General features: G+C 47.4%; 1 protein-coding gene across 1 annotated transcript in view; it reads left to right on the forward strand.

Moving 5' to 3' along the window:
- GALR1 (galanin receptor 1) overlaps positions 1 to 13,596 on the forward strand; it is a 16,806-nt gene extending 3,210 nt beyond the window's left edge. Inside the window, exons 2-3 of the mRNA XM_002929303.2 lie at positions 4,446 to 4,511; positions 13,223 to 13,596. Of these exons, the coding sequence (XP_002929349.2) occupies positions 4,446 to 4,511; positions 13,223 to 13,540 (384 nt within the window). The 3' untranslated portion in view covers positions 13,541 to 13,596. The remainder of the gene's footprint in view (positions 1 to 4,445; positions 4,512 to 13,222) is intronic.
- Positions 13,597 to 23,399: the final 9,803 nt, after the last annotated feature.

Consider the following 23,399-nt stretch of genomic DNA (forward strand, 5'->3'; position numbering starts at 1 on the left):
GCCATGGCCTCGCCCGTGGCCTACCACCACCGCCTCTTCCACTGGGAAGTCAGAAACCAGACCTTCTGCTGGGAGCAGTGGCCCAACCAGGGCCATAAGAAGGCCTATGTGGTGTGCACCTTCGTCTTCGGCTACCTGCTGCCTCTTCTGCTCATTTCCTTCTGCTATGCCAAGGTGGGCGCACGGGGGGAGGGGGGCAGGGACCGGGCGGCGGGCTCGGGGCCTTGGGTAGCTCCTGTGTCCCGGGCCCCTCTAGGAGCCCCTTTGCCCTCACCTGCTCCAGTTTTCTGGGCTGTTTGGTGATGGGAATGTCCCTACTGCCCTTTGCCCTCTCCCGGTGGAAGGTGCGAGAGAGGGTGCGCGAGAAAGTTACTTGGAGTCTGGGAGCCGCTGGGGAAAGTTTGCAGGTCACTTCCCAGAGGTCCCTCCTCCCCTGAGACTCCCGCCACCACAGCTCTGAACCCTGAGTTTGACCCTGAGAGCACCGGGCTCTCAACAGAGGAATCGAGGAGTTTTAGCTGCTCTCACCTAGCACCCGCGCGCGGGATCCAATCTGTGCGACCCACTGCAGAGCCTCCCTGAGCGCGCCCCCTCCCCCGCGCTCGCCCGGTGGTCGCTCAGGTCCCCTTCTGGCTCTGCGAAGCCGCTGCTCCTGGCGACAGCTCTTGGAACTGTATTTTACAGAAGCTTAAGCTTGGTAAATCTGAGCGCTAAAAGAATATTTCTTCACATCGTCTTGGCCTGAGTCTCCAGAGTACTTTGGGTTAGGGTTTCAATTCTGTTTAGAAGGGTTGTGCAGAGGACATGAGCTAATTCTGGCCTAAATCCCTCACTCTCCTGGGCAGTGCAGTTACTGACCTGTCTGGACTAGCTACCCCTCCCCCTTAGCAGGAAAATTGCTCCCACCCTCCCTTCACAAAGCTTGGCAGACCTCAGCAAAGTCGCCTCCTCTCTCAGTAATAACGCGGGGTTTTGAGGACCTCACACTGATCGAACAGTCTTCAACTTTTTGGATACACTTGTTTGTGTTTCAGTAAAAATATATGCTTTATCACTGGATAGTGATGCGTGGGGGTAAAGCCCAAGTCCCCCAACATCAGGGAGTACCGACACCATGAGGAAAATATCTCTGTAGCCAACTTGTGAAATTCCCAGCATTTTATTTTCATCTTTTTCTGTCTCTCATTCTGTTTCTGTAAGGCTGTGACTCTAGGGCCATGAGTAACCAGATCACAGAGAGCAATATTTACGTTCAACTCACAAAGTATTTTTCCCAGCAAAAGGCTTTACTCGAAGCCCCTGGCTTCTGTTTTCCCTGCTCCACAGCATCTATCTAGAGTTATGTCTGCGTGAACAGTAGTACTTTTGGGTATTATCTGAAGGAATGGCCTGCATCAAAGGGTTGTGTATAAAGAAACACGGAGGAGATAGGCAAGATCGGGCATTTGGAAGACAGCTGTAGCTTAGCTCTTTGCAGAAGGGCTGGTTTATTCACTTAGCCTCCTTCAAATGTGAAAGGAAAAACAAACGTGGTTCTCCCGGTGCATTGACAGACATGAACAACTGTCTTGCTGGGTCTGCACAAGCCTGTGGGGGGAGCATCCGGAAAAGGGTTTGGGAGGAGCAAAGCAACTGACCCAGGTTATGAAGCTGGTAGGTGGTTCAGGAAGCGTTTTAAGGCAGTTTCCAGTCGCTGAGGGAAGGCCTTGGGGGCACGAAGCTCAGGACTAGAAGTGTTTTTAGAAGATTTGGTGGTGAATTCATAATCACCTAAGGCAGAGCTAAACCATACTCTTTTTTCACTTCCCAGATGTCTCCAGGTCTTCTTGAGGAAAAGGAAAAGGCAAACTTTTAGGAAAAAGTAGGCTACACTTCTGTCATCTAAGAATTTATGAAAGTCACACATAGGGCCCAGTTTCAAAATAATTGTAAAACATTCAACAAATACATGATCTTTGGGATACTTTTTACATGGAAATAGTTTGCTTTTAAGCATAACTGGTCATTTCTTTCAAATTCAAGGTAATATTTGCAGAGTCACTCCAGGGCCTGAAGAAGAGCTTAGGTGTTTCTTTCCAGCTGCTTCTCTTTGCTTCCATCATTAAGAAACGCTGTCCAGCTAACGATTCTTCCTCTTGAATGTTAGGTTCAGGACTAGCTGAGTCTCCAAGGCCCAAGACCGATGGCCACCATGAAAAAACACAAATGGCTGAAAAGTCACCTGAGATTATATTTTTTCCTTTTTTTTTTTTTAACTCAACAAAGGAATTGCATTCTAGTAGTGCCTTCTACTCTCCAAACCTCACGACTTTGTGTGAAACAGTTTGTGCCAGACGGTCCCTTAGAAACAGAATGCCCAGGATGGCCTGTGCTTGTGAAGCTCCTTTTTGCGTGGGGCTGGCCCCTCCCTCTCTTCCCTTGGAGGGAATTCTTGTTCAGGACCATCCTCCATCTGATAGGAAGGTAAACTCTTCATGTGCCCACCCGCCAAAGTCTCTCACATTCCCAGAGACATCTGATGCCCAAGGTGACCTTGGCTAAGGTTTGAATGTATCCCTCCTACACACACTACTGAGTGTATAGAACCACGGAGTGAGACCATCACGACCTCATCATCCTTGAAAGAAATGCAATTACAACCCATCATGATACCTTTGATGACAAGACCTCATCAAATATATATCAATATATGCATTATAATATATCAATGTGTGCTCATATATGGGTTACTGAAGGGAAACAGCAAAGAAAACTATACTTGGGTATTTTCTCCATTGACCACTCAACAACATTCCACAGGTGGCTTGAAGTCCCTGAGATGTGATTCGGTGAGTTTGTTGAGGAGTGAACAGACCCTTAGGCAGCACCATGAAGCAGATAACATTCGACTTTTCTGTTTGGCCTCCTCTCCAGGTGTCCTTTCTGATTTTGTTTTGCTGCCTGCCCTCTGTTCTCTCTTCTTGTTCCGTGTCCTCAATGACCAGGGTCCTCCTGTGGTCTTGCTGGGAAGGCTGCCAGCAAAGAAAGTCACTGGGCCTGTCCTCTCCAGACAAGACCCTGCAAAATCTCTTCTGATTTTCTTTTACATTCGGTTTCTGGAACCCCAATTTCTATTGGCAGAACAGTGAACTCATCCGTTGTCAATGTGTCGAAAGCAATCCTAAATGCTACCGTACCACGTGGAAGACCTGTCTTGTTGGAGATGATGCTAAGCCACTGTGGGAGTGAGAAATAGTTCAGCAGGGCTGCGACTCTGGAGTCAGAAATTCACACCCCAGGAATGTCTGCTTAACTTGCTTGGAGCTCACGAAGTTGGTAAATAAATCCTGTAGTTTCTTCATTAGGGTTTAACTGATCACTCCAGAAGTCCTGCATCGAGCTGAGTGCAGCAGGCTTAACTGTAAGTCCAAATTGATCGCACTATTTCCATGCTGAGGTACTGGAGGGAAACAAGAAAGTGTCTGGAACGTGGTTTCTAGTTCTCTCAGAGCTTCACTGGGCAAGCTCCGAAGCCCTCAGTCATCCAGAGGCTGATTTTTCCTTCAACGTTCCCTCAGTTGGTTTATGAAAATGAATCCCGTTGTGAGTCTGCAGGGTTGGCTCTGTTGTATAAGACTGAGCTGATGTTGTAAATTCCTACATGGAGCCCAAATGTTTCACGTCGTTTCTCCTGAGTATTACACTGGCAAGAGAGGGCAAAAATAGTTCCTCTAACGTATGAAGCCAGCATCTCTCAGGAGATGCTCGGCAGGGATGTTAATTGTAAAACCTTGCTAAACCGTCTATAAGTCCCCGGAGAGGCTGAGTCCCCCACATGTGAGCTGTCTACACGCATGGCACAGGGGGTAGAATTAGAATGAAGAACTCAAGGAAAGCAGGTGGGTGGGAATTTGCTGGAAGGAGCCCACAACAGGAAAACAGAAGGAGTGAATTGAAGCAAATGCTGGCCGCACATAAGAACTAGCTGCTTACGTCCTCTCGATTTGCTCGCTGGCTTTCTTTCCCTGTTGGGTGGGACTGGAAGGAATTCTCTAGTTTCTCCACACTTCTAGGAGTTAGCATCGCCCCTGATATACAGCAGGGACCTGGTGATTGTTAAAATGTGGAATCTTGGGGAAACCGAGGTAGAAGGTAGACCCGTAAGGTCTCGTATATGGGTGGCAGTGTGGTACTTTCTGGACAAAACCCCAGAGCCACACACCGCAGAACTCTCTGCGAACAGATGCCGTGAGCACAGACTGTCCCTGGGTGCTCCCGAATAGCAGACGAATAGTTGCAGTCGGCGGGCCGTATTCCTTGTTACTGTGGCACCTTGTGTGCCTTTCACTTCGAATGATTTCATAAGTGATGCGATTCCCAGGTCAGAACGTCAAGAATCGTCAGTGCAAATCAGACAAGGAACTGTGGGCACGAGGCAAACGGTTTCATTAGTCTGTGTTTTCCAGGTCCTGAACCATTTGCATAAAAAGTTGAGGAACATGTCGAAGAAGTCGGAAGCATCGAAGAAAAAGGTAATATTCACACATACATGTCCTGTACGTCCCAGTAGTTTGTTTTTATTCCTAATTATCCTTATATCCACCCACTGCCTGTGATGTTTCGGTTCCTTGGTACAGACATTTGAAGTGAACCTCTGACCGTGAGGCACAGGGCAGGGCTGGAAAGTCAGCCGCTGAGGGCATCACAGGTGCCCAGATGCTGCATGAGAACTTAGACGGAGGCTTGGAGAGGTGAGGAAACAGGCAGCTTTTTGGATTCTCTTTGGGAGGTGTGTTCTAGGTTGACTAGGACAGAGGGTAGAGTTGTTGACATCCTAATTTGCACAAAACCATTTTACTGTGTATTTGCCATCGCTGATGTGAGTCCAAGAGGCTCTGGCTTAACTGTCTTTTTGGAGAATGTTACTTTGATCTCTTTCCTAAGCCCCAAGATCAGATGCATTGTCCTCTCTTCCTCCTGGACTTCGGCTGACGCGGGTCCTCACGGGAGATGGGGGAGGGGCCCGAGGGGACTTCCACCCACTTTTAATTGTCCTTCTCATCCCGTGAATCCTGATTTAAGCAAGCTTCCCCTGGGTCATATTAAAGCATCTAACATCCTGGTATTTATTACAGTTCACATTTTGAGGAAAAAACTATGTTGCAGATCAGGATTAATCTAACCCGCACACAATAGCTACAGAATCTCTGACTTCAGAAAGGAGAATAAGAGTATTGCACAAGGTGTTTCAGGAGGGGGTTATATCCAGACATTTCTACCCACAAATGTTAGTTATCACNACTGGAGGGAAACAAGAAAGTGTCTGGAACATGGTTTCTAGTTCTCTCAGAGCTTCACTGGGCAAGCTCCGAAGCCCTCAGTCATCCAGAGGCTGATTTTTCCTTCAACGTTCCCTCAGTTGGTTTATGAAAATGAATCCCGTTGTGAGTCTGCAGGGTTGGCTCTGTTGTATAAGACTGAGCTGATGTTGTAAATTCCTACATGGAGCCCAAATGTTTCACGTCGTTTCTCCTGAGTATTACACTGGCAAGAGAGGGCAAAAATAGTTCCTCTAACGTATGAAGCCAGCATCTCTCAGGAGATGCTCGGCAGGGATGTTAATTGTAAAACCTTGCTAAACCGTCTATAAGTCCCCGGAGAGGCTGAGTCCCCCACATGTGAGCTGTCTACACGCATGGCACAGGGGGTAGAATTAGAATGAAGAACTCAAGGAAAGCAGGTGGGTGGGAATTTGCTGGAAGGAGCCCACAACAGGAAAACAGAAGGAGTGAATTGAAGCAAATGCTGGCCGCACATAAGAACTAGCTGCTTACGTCCTCTCGATTTGCTCGCTGGCTTTCTTTCCCTGTTGGGTGGGACTGGAAGGAATTCTCTAGTTTCTCCACACTTCTAGGAGTTAGCATCGCCCCTGATATACAGCAGGGACCTGGTGATTGTTAAAATGTGGAATCTTGGGGAAACCGAGGTAGAAGGTAGACCCGTAAGGACTCGTATGTGGGTGGCAGTGTGGTACTTTCTGGACAAAACCCCAGAGCCACACACCGCAGAACTCTCTGCGAACAGATGCCGTGAGCACAGACTGTCCCTGGGTGCTCCCGAATAGCAGACGAATAGTTGCAGTCGGCGGGCCGTATTCCTTGTTACTGTGGCACCTTGTGTGCCTTTCACTTCGAATGATTTCATAAGGGATGCGATTCCCAGGTCAGAACGTCAAGAATCGTCAGTGCAAATCAGACAAGGAACTGTGGGCACGAGGCAAACGGTTTCATTAGTCTGTGTTTTCCAGGTCCTGAGCCATTTGCATAAAAAGTTGAGGAACATGTCGAAGAAGTCGGAAGCATCGAAGAAAAAGGTAATATTCACACATACATGTCCTGTACGTCCCAGTAGTTTGTTTTTATTCCTAATTATCCTTATATCCACCCACTGCCTGTGATGTTTCGGTTCCTTGGTACAGACATTTGAAGTGAACCTCTGACCGTGAGGCACAGGGCAGGGCTGGAAAGTCAGCCGCTGAGGGCATCACAGGTGCCCAGATGCTGCATGAGAACTTAGACGGAGGCTTGGAGAGGTGAGGAAACAGGCAGCTTTTTGGATTCTCTTTGGGAGGTGTGTTCTAGGTTGACTAGGACAGAGGGTAGAGTTGTTGACATCCTAATTTGCACAAAACCATTTTACTGTGTATTTGCCATCGCTGATGTGAGTCCAAGAGGCTCTGGCTTAACTGTCTTTTTGGAGAATGTTACTTTGATCTCTTTCCTAAGCCCCAAGATCAGATGCATTGTCCTCTCTTCCTCCTGGACTTCGGCTGACGCGGGTCCTCACGGGAGATGGGGGAGGGGCCCGAGGGGACTTCCACCCACTTTTAATTGTCCTTCTCATCCCGTGAATCCTGATTTAAGCAAGCTTCCCCTGGGTCATATTAAAGCATCTAACATCCTGGTATTTATTACAGTTCACATTTTGAGGAAAAAACTATGTTGCAGATCAGGATTAATCTAACCCGCACACAATAGCTACAGAATCTCTGACTTCAGAAAGGAGAATAAGAGTATTGCACAAGGTGTTTCAGGAGGGGGTTATATCCAGACATTTCTACCCACAAATGTTAGTTATCACAAAGTAACGGGTTTGTGCTTCTAAATATTTATGATGATCGAGGATACATCATTGGCAGAACTTAAAGTTTAATCACATTTATTTTTAAAAGTTCTACTTAAAGCACAGCTCTTCCTGACTTGCCTTGTGTATAATATGGCTGAAAACCTGTCCGTTCTCAGACTCGATGAGAAGGAGTGGTAGGAGCTGGATGAAAGGGTGCCGTGTAGCCTGCGTTCCCAGTACGGTCCTGGGGTGTGGTGATAACCACCGAAAAATAAAAGGTGCAACGTAAATAACCAGACTGTCTTCCCTCTTCCACCCACTGACCTGTCCTTACATCTCAACAGTTATGTAGGCTTTATTTTACATTTCTGGATCCCTGTAAGCAGCCAACAGAGCGTTCCCTTGTATGAGTGGAGTCAGGGCGAAAGCCGGTCTTTCCCTTCTGTTTTCAGCGATGTTGTTATCCTGGAGTATTTCCTTTTTTTTTTTTTGGTCTGCCTTTTAGTTGGTCCTCTGAGCCACTTGTCTCCAAGAAAATGACTCATTACAAATAATTAAAGATTGTTTGTCATTTCCCCTGGGGGTGTTATTTATGGAGCCCCCGCCCTCCAGGAATGAGCTGACCTACGGGACTGGAAGGGGCTGGCGTTCCCTGTGGCAGCCAGCTCTGCAGTGGGACGGACAGACGAGCTGGGGCAGGGGGTGCCCACGGAGCATCTGTGGGAGGACCTGGCCCGCCGAGCTCCTGCCCAGCTCATGCCACCGGGCCATGCCAAGTGCTTATTACCCACGCAGGAGATTCACGCTTCCCCAAGGAAGGAGTCAGGCACTTCCTTACCGTTGGCTGCCTCTTACTTGCGGGGTGGCTCCTGTGAGTCTCTTTATCTGTGAGGTGTTGCAGAGAAATGGCGGAAGTCCCCTCGAAGAGCAAAGCGATGAAAAGAATGAAAATAGATATTGTAAGAAATAATTAGAAAAGCTTCTGCTCTACGGTGGAAATCTCTACAGATTAATTTTACAGTTTCTGTGTTAGGTTTTATAGATACGTATGTGGGGGTGTATGTACGTGTATGTGTGTATATGCATGTGTGTGTGTGTGTTGTGCGTGCAATAGTGAAATACATGCGTGTGTATGTATATGTGTGTATTCTCTGCGTTTATGTAAAATACATGTGAGTACGTGTAAATACGTGTATGTATGTGCGTGCATGTATTATATGTGCACGTATATATCATGTGGTTATAGATTATATATGTTAGCGTGTGTATGTGTGTATGCATGCGTGTATGCATGTGTATTCTAATTATATGCAATACGCCTGTGCATATACACATGTGCACACACGTATACATATATATGCACGTTTATTTTATCTACACACATGTGTGTACACACCATATGCACATGTGTAAATGTAATTCGTATCACAGGAGAAGATGAAGCGTTTGGAGGTGGGAAGGAGATTTTCTCGTCCGGTCTCAGAGCCTCTGACCCTTAACAGTCCCTGAACAGATGTCGGCTCTCTTTTGATACCTTTAATTGCCTCCTTGTTTGTAGAGAACAAATAAGGTGTGGAGCTGGCGGGGGTGTGTGTGCCGGGTCTGAGCGGGAGGTAGCGGGGAGGTGCAGGGAGCGGTAGGACAAAGGCAAAGGGTGGGGAGGCAGAGGAGAAGAGGGGAGAGAGGTCTGCCAGAAGCCTAGAGGCAGAGACCTTCCCGCAGGTCTCAGCGCACGGAGAGCTGGTGCTCCGCACACCCCGTCCCTGGGGACAGGGATCTGCCTGAGACAGACGCTCTCCTGTCCACTCAGCCCAGCTGCACTGGTTTGCAGTGCGGCTTCGCGGTGGGGGTAGAGCTCCGTGCTCCCCGCTGTCTCCACCCTCGTGTGCAGGTGCACGACGGTCTCGGGGTGGGGAGTGAGGCCCTTCGTGACTGACACACTCAGCAGTCATTCCGCATGCTTGGAGGAGTGTGATCTGCACGGTAGAAATACTCGTAACAGTAGTGCAGAGCCCCGTGGTTGATGTAAAGCTCTGCTGCGCACGAGGAAGGGTTTCCTGGCACGAGGCTGAGTGGATACGGAAACACGACTCCGAGCTCGTCTCCAGAAGACTGAATGCTGGGTGGGCTGGAGCACGTCCGATGGGCACCTTGGAGGGGAGATTAGAGGCTTCCTTGACACCTGTCAACCTGGGCTTCTTTCAGCAGCTGCCCCCCAGCCCCCACCCCCAGCTTGAAGGAGCTCGGCAAGCTTTTTCACTGTCATTTATACATTTAAGAAATGTTTTCATCATTCTCTTTTTTCAGCTACTGTTTTCTTCCCACCCAAGCCCCATTAGACATATTGTGAGGAAGATTCTTTGAAGAAAGAACAGATGTCTCGGATGACTTTGAGGAAGAACATCTCACAGGATGAAGAGAGGTTAATATTTTCCAGCTACTGTCAGTAGAAGGAGAAAAAAAACCAACAAGCTTATAGAGCACCCAGTCTCAAGGGTAGTAAGTTAGTATAGAGTTTTTTGCATATAACTTTAAAGGATGCCTTTTTCTGTATCAAAAGTTAGTGTTGGGGTTCAATCCAGTACATGGACAAACAAGGGAAGTCACAGATAAACTGGGTATAACCCCATCTCTGATTAAGGCCGTGATACTCGAAGAAATGAAAAAAAATCATGTAAGAAATTAAAAGCAATCAGCCTCCTTCTCCAGAGGGGAGTTCTCCCATTACATGCTGACATTTCAAACAGAGAACAGGAGCTCGCCCCCGTCTTTCCAAGGCAAAGGGCAGGTGCAGCCTCGGGGGGTGTCAACGCGGAGGGAACAGTATTGCCTTTAATTTGAGATGGGGAAGATTATTTGCTCCTTTTGTGGCTTTTATGGATTCACCGGTACACCATGGAGCTTTTCAGACAGTAGGTTCTTGGAAAGACCCTCCTGGATACGTACCTAACAACCTTACCAGCCGCCCCGTGCCGTGGGCGGGCAGCCCAGGGGGTTGAGTTTGAACAAGCAGCGTCCTGGGTAATGACGGGCACACGGAGATCCATGAGTCTCGGGTCTGGGCTTGTCCGGCGTGTTATTCTGACCAGCTCTCTATGGTAGAGCCGGTGTTGTCGGCACTGGTCGTCCGAGTTGAGAGTGGAACGCCTTGGGCCGTGATGGAGGCTGCCGTTCTGCCGTGTGGCCTCTGCCACATGTCCCTTCAGCAGGGCCTGGGAGGGAGAGAGACAGAAGGCAAACACCTGTCTCCGACGACACCTGGACATTTGCTAACTGTTGCTGAGGCTGACGGGAGTCGGCCCGAAGCCTGCGGGACCGAGCGCCCGAGCCGTGAGCGGGGCGCTGACGCGGATGCCAGCCAAGAGGGCCTCAGCTCTGCGGGGCCGAGACGGTCGGCGAGCGGGGAGAAGACGGGAGATGCCGGAGGGCAGACAGCGCGGATGCGCGTTGTGTTTTGTTCTTGGGGAACAGCCTTGAATACCCGATCGAGTTTAGGTATGGACAGTAAGTAGCCTTTCCCGATATCTATTGTGAATTGTAATCCTCTCGTATTCAACACGATGGGGACACCAAGAAAAGAGCCTCGTTCGTGGCTCTGAGAAGATCAGGGGAATCACTAAAAATTCAAAGGTAAATTTGGAATGAACTCCAAACATACATACATTTAAAATATACCGTAGTCACGCATGTGACCTTCGCCCTACGGACTGTGGTACATTATGGATCTTATCAATAAGCTGCTGGGGTCTGTTTCTGTCCTAAGCTTGGCACTTAGTAGAAACTTCTAGAAAGAAGCAATGAAATGGGATATCCAGAGGGTATTCTGGTGAAGTAGAGAGATGTCCTCATTGTCTTAGAAAGAGAAGACGACGTGTTCTGTTCTATTTGTAGGTATAATTGTGTCTCGATTGTTTTTGATTAAATCATCTGGGAATGGAATCTCTCATACACTAATGGATAAGAGGGTTGATAGCAGACAATCTGTTAATACATGTGAGCAGACTTCTTGTTTGCTTTCTGCGTCATGCAGCAAGCAGCTTTTAATGTAATCCTGCCAGCCTGTAAAAAACCTGTTGTCAGAGTTTACCCGAGTCGTCGTAAGTGTTTGAATGACGAGGCACGCTCAGAATCATTTCACTGGGGCACCGTGTCGAGGCCCAGGGAGGTTGTGTCATTTCTCTAAGGCTGCACAGCCATGTTATGGCTGATGTGAGTCCCGGGCCTCCGCACAGTCCCTGGTGCCTTGCGATGGTGATTCGTCCTGTCAGCTCCTGCCCTCCTGATGCGTCTGCCCTGGGCTTGCCTGAAATCCGCTCCTGCAGCGTGTGCCTCCACCTGGTTGCAGAGTGCCTGCCTTCCAGCCCACGGCTCTGGCGGACATGCGCTGCATGTGGGTTCGCTGCCCCCGCTGGTCCTGTGGCTGTGGGCGGTCATGACTGCCCTCCTGGGTGGTGGGCGTCTGCGGTGAGGTTCTCATTCCCTAGGCTGGTGGAGGGGGCCGCAGGGCAGGGCGCGAGGCGGCCCGTTCACCTCCTGCGTCCTGCCCTCGCTCCAGGTGAGGGCAGGAGAAGGAGCGTCCCCGTGCTCTTAAACCTTCTTCTGTCTGTCCTCCCAACCCTCCTTCCCCTTGTCCGTCCATTCCAGTTGGTCGGGACTTGCTCTGTGTGGGAGGGAAAGCTCTGGTGGGGAGGTTAGGGAAAGGTGTGTCCTCACACTTCCCCATCTGGGGTGGGTGCTTGTGACCGGTGTTTCAGACATCCGGGTTTCCACTCCACGAATCCAAGCAACGGGGACTTAGTCTGAGAGAGAAGATTCTCAGCTTCAGGCAAGGGCTCCAGGCATGCACCTCTCACATCCTCCAGATTCCCTTCCCTGCTTGTGGTGACCTGGCAACTGGAGCAGCCGAATGCAGGGGGCTGGGGACACGTCCGTGCATGGTTCTGTTGGGGGCCAGGCGACCTCTGTCTTCTGGGGCTTTGATTGCCAGCCCAAGTGTCCTGACGCCCTGCTTTCCTGGCAGCCCGGGGAGTGGCGCGGAGCGAGGATGGGGCTGGTGGTGATTATGCACACTTTGCAGGCTGCCCTCTCCCTGTGTCTGAGTGTCCACAACATGGGTTTGGGATCGCGTGACCCGGCTTCCTGCTCTAAGTTGGCGTTTGGCTCTGGAGCACCAGGCACCTATCTGTCCATTCTAAATCTCAGCATTCTCGTCCCGGCCCCGTGATCCCGACGGGGTCTACATCCTGCACATGGCCAACAGTCACCCACCAATGCCACGGTGCCCCTGTGGCCATCAGCAGTCAGGACCCCGCTTGGCTCCTGAGCCACCATGTTGCAGGAGGGGCAACCTTTCAAGGAAGGAGAGAGCTGATTGTGTTGTATTTTAGTTTAAAAAATATTAGGAGAGCGCCATCCTTTGTTTGGAGCTGTAGATAGACAGCTGAGCACGCACACAAAGCCGGCTGCGGATGGGAAGCTGGAGGGGAGCCTGCTCTTGTGTTGAGGTCTGTAATCAGGTATGGCTTTCTTCCATCCCCTGCTTGGCCCAAATCTCAAGAGAAACACGTGGGTCCTGCCTCTGATTTAGAGGCAGCAAGGGAAGGGTTGTATGCAAACCAAAAATTGGGGCTCGTTGACCCCCAGACGGAAATGGAGCTGTCTGTCTGGAATGCATCAGTGGGGGGGGGGTCTTTCACTTGCCGGAGTTTAACCAGGAGAAATACAAAAATACGCGGTGTGTCGAGGCCGGCGTGTGGAGAGGGTTCGGGTGCTCACCTGAGCTGCCTCTCGGGTGACACGGTCTCCGCGTGGGCTCTGCTCAGAGCTTGGTGGGTTTCAAGGTCACAGTGTCTAATCTCCGCACGTTTGTATTCCCAGCATCCAGAGTACGCTTCCCGTAAAGCACATGCGTCTCACATACATGATGAAGTGACTCCAGCACGTCCTGGACAAGTCTGGGACAAGAGCATTCTGTGAAGTCACGGCCGACACGAAAGGCAGATTTAGTGTCTGTCTGACTCCATGGCAACACACATAACTGAGCTTAGAGCGTGTTTCAAGCTCCGGATTCTTCTCCTGTTGTAACTGATGCATTTCCTCTGTCTCCTTCTCCTTCTAGACCGCGCAGACGGTTCTGGTGGTGGTCGTGGTTTTTGGGATATCCTGGCTGCCGCACCACGTCATCAATCTCTGGGCTGAGTTTGGGGTTTTCCCGCTGACCCCCGCCTCCTTCCTCTTCCGAATCGCAGCCCACTGCCTGGCCTACAGCAATTCCTCGGTGAATCCCATCATATACGCTTTCCTCTCAGAGAACTTTAGGAAGGCCTACAAGCAGGTGTTCAAGTGCCGCTTTCGCAACACAGCGTCTCTTCACGACGCGAAAGAAAACAGAAGTCGAGCCGACACCCCGCCGTCCACCAACTGCACTCATGTGTGAGCAGCCTGTCCGCGCGGTCAGCGCTCGCCTGTGCGGTTTCCGTCCATGTGGACCCGATGCAAACCCACGGGGGTGGGAGGCAGGGGGTGCTTAGCCAGGCTGTAACTTCTCAGCTCACAACGATTCATGTCATTTTAATTCAAGTCCACTTGGTTTTAAGAAAAGTACTTTGATCCATTTAGGAAAGCTCTAGGTCTAGTAAAGATTATTTCTAAATTTGATTTCAAAAACAGAAGTGCTCCTTAGTTTTATGCCTCTACAGAAAGGTAAGTTTAGTTGAGTTCCATTGGTAATTCGGAGTGTTCACAGAGTAAGGAATCGGGACCGATAAATACGGTCGGGAGTATTCGCCATCTATATGTTGCAGCAAATTTATTTACAAACACGTGTATGTGTTAATTCTTCAATTTTAAGAAAAGAGGCAGTGTTGTAAGCTCTGTGTTTTAAAATATGATCATGGACACACGATGAAAGCTTTACCTGAATTCTATTTTTGTGGCCATTTGTATAGAGACACATCTGTTAAACGGAAGTAAGACTTGGCCAAGTTTATTTGCACAGGCTGTGTTTGTTCCTGACTGTCAACGGGATGGGGTTTCTGGGGCTGAGCGGCACCCGTGTGTCGGCCTGAGGTCCGTTAACTATCCCTAGAGGCCAGCGCGGTGGTGTCCCAGTGACTCGGGGCGCCAGCCGTGGGCACCGTCCTTTCAACTATCCTGTGCAGTATGCTTTGTCCTAAAAAACAAATCAGGGAAAAATGCCAAATGCAACTATTCTAAGAGTGGAAGCTTCAAGTGAGATTTGAAAAGGAAACTGGTCATTACAGTTTTACAAATTTACTTGCCCGGAGTATTAGCTGTGCCTCGAATGGAACTGAGCCAAAGAGAGTTAAAAACTGAGTCAGCGAGGATGCTGTGTAGATAATAATTTCTATGGGGCCAGAGAGAAGTCAGAATTCAGTAAGCCACGTGTGGCAATGGGCATGCCACGCACAGAAAGCATACTCGATGTTTGATTCAGATAATGCTTGAGGAACTCTTCTGAACAGGTGTCCCCAGGAATATATGTTGTACAAACAAATGCTTTTGTCATTAAATTTGTGTTAATGTTAAATGCACACTCACCCCAAGTATTACTTCCCCTGGAAATGTTAATTTGAGGTGAAAATGATCACAAGCTGAATTTCAAGTACAGTTTTCATGACAATTTCATATTTATTCATATTTACAATGAAAGAATGGGATGAAAAGATTAAATTACCCTACCTTAAAAGAGTAGTTTTCAGACTACGGGACTTCCGTATATTTTAGGAGAACACAAAAACAAAAAAACTAGGAAAAAAGGCTTTAGCATAATGGACACCTGTGTCAAATCAAGATTCTGTATGAAATATCAAATTTTAGATTAAAAAGAACTTGATATAAGTCTTTGCATGTTAACTTCTCCAGGTAATGTAATGGTTGTCACCAATTATATTCCTCCAACAAGCAGTATTTACACTTGCAATGGTACGACTGATTCTCTAGCCAGAACAGGAGAAAACTCTTTGAAAGGACGGGAAATCATGAGCTTTCATGTTTGGTGGCTGGGGAAGGAAGTTGTGTGTATGTGTATGTGAGTATTTTAAAGAATAGTGTAAGTGCTTTGCATGGAACATTTTTTGCACTTTATTAAATACAGCAGCAGAAAATACTGCATCCTGACGATTATACCTCATGTGCTCTGTGGGACTTGAAGCTGCCGTTGCAAACACCCAAACAAGTCGTGTGTATCAACTCGCACAGCTGTGCGGAGGGGTGCCTCCTGCCTTTGAACTTGCATGGTTGACAAAGCCTTCCTGCACCACGGCTGTTCTCGGTTTTCCTCTTCCGATTCCTCCACACATACATGGAAGTATCAAGAAAAATACAGTACCCAGTGCTGCTAATTTCTAAGTAGCCTGTGGAAGATGGGCTTCCACGTGACGTATTTATTGACCCAGAGGGATTCTTTTGGTCCTTCCCATGGTTGTGGCAGGATGGGAGCTAGAGGCGTAGCCCTGGAGTCAGGGCTGGTACCCGCGAAACCTCAAATTTGCTGAGTATAGGCGCAAATCACTTTGTTTTGTCGTTAGAGGAGGCATTTTTCCTGCCCATCATCATTCCTCGTCTTCAGAGCACAGGTGGTCGCTTGTATAACAAATTTCAAAGCCGATGATAACGTGCATCCCGCGAAGATCTGACCCTCGGTGGAGCCGTCTGCACGAGGAGTTCCAGAAGGACGGTGGCCGACTTCAGTTGCCCAGAGACGTGTCTGGTGTCTGCTTCCTAGGGGGTGGTTTTTCTAAGATATAATTGATTTGACCAATTCAGACGCACCTTTGCTTCCCTCACGAAATGCAGAAGGCCTCCCGAAGACACGCTTTTTCTCTCAACAGCTGGACTAAAGGAGAAATACCGTATTTGCCTTTGAAGTCGGGCTACTTGAAAACCAGGTTTTTCAGTGAACTTCAGAGAAAATTGATGTTTCCCCTTAAATTTGGCTGCCTCAGTATCCCAAGCTGGCTGTTATTTTTCTGGACATTTGCTTTCACATTTAGAGGCGGCCTCTGGAATAGTAAACAGCCAAATCGCGCACCCCGATTTCAGTCTCCTTCTGATGAGAGGAGAGGTGGTTGGAAAGTCTTTCCCTGTCCGCGTTCCCAGGAGCTCCCTTCAACAGCTGCTCTCTGCTGCTCTGACCGTGTGCGTGCTCAGAGGCCATGCTCTGAATATTTTAGGGTCACATTTTTGCTTTTAATGCAGTTGTTCTATGCACACATTGGGAGTAAGACAGTCATTTCCTTCTCATCTTCCATCTACTTTGTCTTGTGCTTTTCTTGACACTTGTGTGCACCCCGAGTTCCTCACTGCGATAGCGACCGTGGTGGAATCCCTCCTTCGACTCTGTTACACCGAGTGACAGTGAGGAGGGGAGGTGGTTGCTGAGTTGCAGGAGCCACTAGGGCTTCAAGCCGCTTGTGAGTCAACTGTCACTTGGGGTATGGCCGGTGAGCGCATTGACCCCGCGCCTCGGAGGAGGAGACGGAGGAGAGGTGAGGTTCACAGTTCCCGCTGTCTGCTGAAAGCCGCGGGCAGGCTTCTGGGAGCAGGAGAGACGAGCCCGGCTGGGCCTCCATGTCCTTCCCATAGACGCCCGGACGCTGCGAGTCCCAAAATGCTCGTGCTGAAGCCGCATTGCATTGAATACAGTAGTGGATGGCGTCACCATATTCCTGCTTAAAGGGACTCATTAAATGCATGTATATAAACTACACAGTCATGTAATTTGGGTAAATATGTCACTGTGGCTACTTTCTCTGGAAACGTGTCATCTAAAACGTGTAAATTGGATCTACACTGACCGCAGATCTCTCCCAGGTTTGAAATGTGCGAGTGGCTTTCTAGACGAGGCAATCATGTTCTTCCGGGCCGTTAAGAAATGTTGTGTATTAGGGTTATTTGTCAAGTGGATGTTAATGGCTTTTTTATGTCCAAAAGCCATATAAAGCAAGAGTAGGAGGCCTGAGATGCTGGTGGTTACCTATTGTCTTGGAAAGAAAAAATACAGAATGCAATTATATCTGATTTTAATTTATAAAGTATCTTGGTTTTTCTTTTTTGGAAGTGGAAAACTTGAGCCTGACGAACAATTTAACACGCGCATAACCTCTTTGATGTGGCCTGTGTCTGAGGACGGTGCCCTGCTTTTTTTGTTTACTTTGCTTGCACGGCCGGTTCACTCACACTCGCCTTTTTAACTTCGGGATTCAGAGGCGGGCACATCTACTTGATTTTGGCAAGATCTGTAGACACATCCGCAGGCCCCGGGCATTTGCTTCGCTGCTGTGCTGGGCGCGACTCCGTGCTGGCTCCTGCGCGCCCGCTCAGCACCCGCCCCCTTCCCCCCCCAGCCCTTGTTCATGTGCATGTGAGAGCTCGGGCTCTGTCCCGGTGCAGCTGCAGCGGAGGGGGCCATCCCGGCAGGTGGGGAGTGAGCGCTTAGCTCTTGCGCATGTTGTGGAAATAACAGCTGGACTTCCTCCGTCTGTTCTAACGTGGGCTACGTTTCCCGTATTTAAACAATTGCATGAAGAACTGGTCCTACGGTTAAAGGTTTCAATGTCCCTTTTGAGGTGGAAAGCCTCATCCTTTCTGCTGGAGAACAGCTTTCTGGATAGCTCTGGGTATGTTGCGCGAGTCCGAATTTTCAGCATTAGAGAAGTCCGATCACCAGCTGCTGGAAAAGGTTGGAACTGGGATCCACCCTTCAAAGTCCTTACTCTCAGGCACTGGTGATCAATAAGGTAACATAAACGGGTGAATCTTAGGGTCCACTATGGGTTTTCTGGGGATATGCTCCTTATTTCAAGAGACTGCATATTGACTTTTAAAACGGAACCATTTCTGTGTCATTGTTTGAAGACCACAGTGGGTCTGTGAAGCTCTTTCTCCCCCTTTGGTGAGCTTGTTTTGGGTCGCCAAGGTAACCTGCCATCTGGTGGGTAAAGATGGGATGGCGCTGGGGCTGGTCCTGGTGAAGAAGGGATTGTCCGGGAGCACTTTGCAGTGTGGCAAGCATCAGAGCCAGTGTGAGGCACGCGTCCAGGCACGGGGAAGGTGGTGGAGGCACATCTTGCACGGGACAGGTTGTGTCTGTGCGGCCAGGCACACCTGTCACCAGCACTGCTGATGTGGCAGATGGCGTAAGGAGTTTTGTGGGGACGGGATGAGGGTCAGCCCCTAGAGAAAATTCGGGAAGTCCTTGCTTACGGAGCATATGAAGTGGGGTACCAAAGGTAAAAGGGGAGGCCTCCACGGTGTAATGGGCAGTGGCTAGGACTTAAAGGATCACTGAAGGTTCCGGAAATTGCAGAGCGTCACCTAAACATAGGTGGCAAGTCCCGCTCCTTGGGGCCCTCGGGCTCCGTAGATCTTCAGGGCCGTGCACCGGGGAGGGAGAGCTGGGGCCGGGGGCGCGGACGCTGGGCCCCTCCTCTGCGGGTCAACTGGAGCACGTCTGCCTCGGTCTGCCCCTGGACTCACACCTCATATCTCACCGACAGCTACTGAGAAACAGCCGATCCAAGGCGACTTGCGATCTTCTAAATTTTCTTTGTTGAGGGATCCCCGAATGACCAACACTTTTCATATCTTCTTTTTTTCGGTTGGACTCATGACTTTTTCCTGGTTACCCTATCCATATTTCTCCCTTTCACAGTGGAGTGTCAGAAACACAAGCTTTAAGAGAAAATTACCTTTGTAAGGATCACAGGTCACCGCTTCCTTCAGAGACTTGGAAGGCCGTGGAGCCAGCCCTGGGCACATTCGTCCTGAGGGCCCCGTTCGGAGAGCTGGCTCTGGTGACACCATACCCACAAGAGTTCCCGTCACAGCAGAATGGGGGTCGGGAGGCGGGCCCCTGGCTGCGGCCACAGCAGCTCTCCGGGCACGCTCCGTCTGGCGGTGCGGATGAGTCTTCCCGCCCTACTCGGCGCCTCCCTGCATCTGCTTTGCTAAGAGCTTTGAGCAGGGGACTGGCCTTTCCGTGATCCCGGGGCGGCTTCGGATCGGCCGTGACTGAAGATGAAATTTAGCTGAGCACCTTGGGGCGCAGAACAGCCGAAGTGAAAGGATCAGAATCCAATTATAAATGGATGTCTTACATTTAACCTGCTAGTGGGTACCACTAGTTAAACCGTCCCCTCTGAGAAACGACCAAAGTCCAAGAAAGCAGAAGTGCATGGGGGGTGGTCATGCTGATTTTCAGTGGAAACCTTCCCATCTTGTTAGAAAGAAAATCGCTGTAAGCATGCAGTCGTGGCCCGCTTTGTCCAGCTTTGACTAGGAGAAAGTATTGATGACAACGGGAAGCATGTCATTTTCCCACTAGAGAGACTGTTGCTGGTGTGCAGACGTAGCTAATGACGTGGGTTGCAGTGATCCCGCTCGGGGTCCGGTGGCGCACAGTGAGACAGGCAGGATCTCTGGGTGCGCGTGTCCTTTGTCTGCAGAGCCTAAGGGTCTCGTGGGGAACCTCGCAGGAAAGAGCTGATATTTTCAAAACAGCGCTAACATGGATAAAGAATTAAATTTAATAATCCTCTCAATATTAAATCAGATTATAATTTAGAAATATTTACAACCTGAAATGGATACATAAATACTATTTTCCATATGTTGATTTTCTAAGAGTCCATGGTCTATTGCCATATATTTCATAAACATTGAAGATTTGACATTGAGGTTTAGAAATGCAACGTTTCCTTGAAAGTCCTTGGCAAATCTTTTAATTTCTTAGGTTCCATCTGCCTGCATGAGGGACGCCTGGGTGGCTCAGTCGGTTAACCATCTGCCTGCGCGAGGAGGAGAGCTGTGCCTTGTACAAAAGGTCATGGACATTAGGGTACTTCAGGGAGGTTTGACGTAACCTTGTTGGTCAGCTGCTGCTTGAAATGCTGTCATTGGTGTTCTCACGTGTAAGAGGAGACTTGAAAGGGATGAACGAGACTTGAAAGGGATGAACGAGTCTCGAAATGGAAACACATTGGGATGAACTGGGAGTTCTGCAGAAGGTCCGTATGATGCCCTGGCCTCAGCCTAGAGTCGTGGTTCTCAACCTTTACCAAGGATCAGAATCTCTTGAAGAGCTTGTTAAAACACATTACTGGGGGGCGCCTGGGTGGCACAGTGGTTGGGCGTCTGCCTTCGGCTCAGGGCGTGATCCCAGCGTTGTAGGATCAAGCCCCACATCAGGCTCCTCTGCTATGAGCCTGCTTCTTCCTCTCCCACTCCCCCTGCTTGTGTTCCCTCTCTCGCTGGCTGTCTCTGTCTCTGTCAAATAAAAAAATAAAATCTTAAAAAAAAAAACAACAACAACACATTACTGGGCCTCACCTCCAGAATTTCTGATTAGGTGCACTTCTAACAAGGTTTTGGTGATGCTGATGCTTCAGGTCTAGGGACCACATTTTCAGACCTCCTTCCTGCTTTGATTGGGGTGGAGATGGGGCCCAGGCATCTCTGCAAGGCCACAGGCACACTGGCAGTTAAGAGCCACTCAAGATGAGCAAATGGCCCATGCACATCTAAACTTCTGTGATTCTATGAAAAAGAAATTGCTTACATGGTGTCTAAATCATTCAGATTTTATTGTTTACGTTGATCAGATTCATAAAATATTCGTTCACCTGTTATTTTAGCCTATCTGCAGAAATTTACAGATTTTCAAATTGTGAAGGAGTTTAGTAACTTACACGTAAGGATTTCAGAGATTATCATACTTTTCCCTTCCAAAAATAGCTTGGTGGAATAGAACATTACATTAATTTTGTCCCCTCCCCCCAATATAGAGGGCTGAATATAGCATTCCAGTTGTTACATGTGAATTTTTGAACTCAATGTTTAAATTAAATATGTGTGTGTCTTTCTGTGTGGCTGCTGATTTTTAACTACATTATTATCTCTAAGAGATAAATGTAACTTCTCTGTCTTTAAAGTTTTTCAGTTTATTATCTCCTGATAACGTAGTTGTGTGGATAAGGAAGAAAATCTGTGTGTATTGATTTTTTGTTTTGCTGATGCTCTTGCTTGCACACTGCTGTGTACGTAATGGTGAGCACGGGTCTTCTTACACCAGATGCTGTTACAACTACTCTCCAAACTTTGTTTCTCTAAAATCTGTCTTATCGTCTATAAATCTAGCGTGAATATAATGTGTAAGTTTAGCATGAATACCAATAACCTTACAAAGCCAAACACCAAAAATTGAGCTCATATGAATCCGTTTCATACCTGATGTACTCATCCCAAATCACTCTGTATTCTGCATGAAGTCTAGGTGGAATTCGTGATTTGAACCAATTTCTTGAATTGAAAATAAAACGTGTTCCTCGAAGTATTCTTACTTATGAGTATGCTATTTTCAAATAGAGTAATTTCCCTGTTTTGTCGGGAATTTCCCGGAAGATAGGAACGCAATACTAAGTTGTTGGGTTATATTAGCTTCCTTCTCATAGGGGCCATCGTGGAAAGTCCAGAGGAATCATGCTGGTGGAAAACCGACTATGTTGGTGAAAGTTCTCTTCCCTCTTCCCCTCCTCTTCCTTCGGCCTCTCTTTCTTCCTCCTCTTCGCTTTCCCTTTCTCTTTTTTTAAAAAGAATACACGTCTATTGTGTTTGTGAAAATGACACAAGATTACTACAAGAAATTATAAAGAAGAAAGAGCTATCATTAACATCTTCTAGACATCTCCTCAATGAATATACGTAATAACAGAGGATGAAAGGAAGGGATCAGGGGAGGGAGAAGGAATTTCAGAAAAATTAGATCATAATATGCCTTCTATTTTAAAATAAAATTATTAACTTTAAAATTGCTTGAATTTAACTGGCAAAATACAAAACGAAGTCAAATAGGAAGAGTTGCTACATTTTAAATAGTTGATCCCTGTAAGTTCAAAACAAAAATTATGGAAGGTTAATGGGAATTGGAACCACGTTTGTAACTATAAATAGGTTTAGGTTTAGACAGTCTCTACTTTTCTTTCTTATAGAAAATTATTTTTAAAAAATCTTCATTCTGTTAGTTGATATATTGTTTACCAGTAGGGCTTCTTTCTTTTCTTTCTTTCTTTCTTTCTTTCTTTCTTTCTTTCTTTCTTTCTTTCTTTCTTTCCTTCTTTCTTTCTTTCTTTCTTTCTTCTTTCTTTCTTTCTCTCTTATGAGCTCTCTCTTTGGACGCATCTTGTCAAGTAATATTTTGCTCCTCAGAAGTTCTCCAAGGTGCTATATTCCTGAATTACCACCTGTGGTAGAAGATTCCTTTCTTGTCTTCTTACCTGGAAAAAAGTCAGATATGAACTTATTTCATTGCAGTTAATTTTCATATGTATCTTTAGACCCAGGTCAGAATTTTTATATTACTGAGAAAAAGACAGAAAAGGTAAACTGATTTTCCCCGTTTTAGATAACTAACTTTGTTTTCCCCTTTGGATGCCCACTTGCTTTTTAAAACTATTGATGCCTTGTATTTTCACCGGGGTGGGTGTTCTCAACACTCTCTAATTCTTCACAAATTGAGTTACGATTCCACAAAAGGGAAAGGGATATTCATACTTTCCTAGCCGGTGATTTGCAACCTTTTGGAGTGTAAGGATTATTTTTGAAACATAAACAACTACCAGACTTTTATTATGAGAGTAAATTGTGCTTTTAATATATATTGATAGAGAAAATGCAAAATGAAAAAAGAAAGCAAAGTAAAGGTAATATCTCTAATGAATGTAGACATGAAATCCTCAATAAAATATTGGCAAATAATATCCAGCAATGTTTAAAAAGAATTATACACCATGACCAAGTGGGGTTTATTTCAGAAACGCAAGGCTGGGTTGACATTCAAAAATCAATCGATACAATCAACCACATTAGCAGACTAGTAAAAATATCATAGGATCATAACTGACGCAGAATCATTTGACAAAATCTAACACCCATTTATAATTAAAAATTCTCAGCAAACTAAGAGCAGAGGGGAACTTCCTCAACTTGATAAATAATATTTACATTAAACCTTACAGCTTATATCACACTTAATAGTGAAAGACCGAAAAGCTTCCCCCTTAGATCAGGAAAAAGACAAGAATATCTGTTCTTATTCAACATAACATGGAAATCCTAGCCACTGCAATAAAGTAAGGAAAATAAATAAAAGGCATCAGGTCAGAAAGGAAGGATCAAACTGTAATTGCAGCTGATATGATTGTCTACATAGACATCCCAAAGAATCTACCAGAAACGTTTTGAACTATGAGTGATTTCAGCAAGGTCACAAGATACAA

The sequence above is a fragment of the Ailuropoda melanoleuca genome, chromosome 14 (genome assembly GCF_002007445.2).
Source record: "Ailuropoda melanoleuca isolate Jingjing chromosome 14, ASM200744v2, whole genome shotgun sequence".
Classification (NCBI taxonomy): Eukaryota; Metazoa; Chordata; class Mammalia; order Carnivora; family Ursidae; genus Ailuropoda; species Ailuropoda melanoleuca.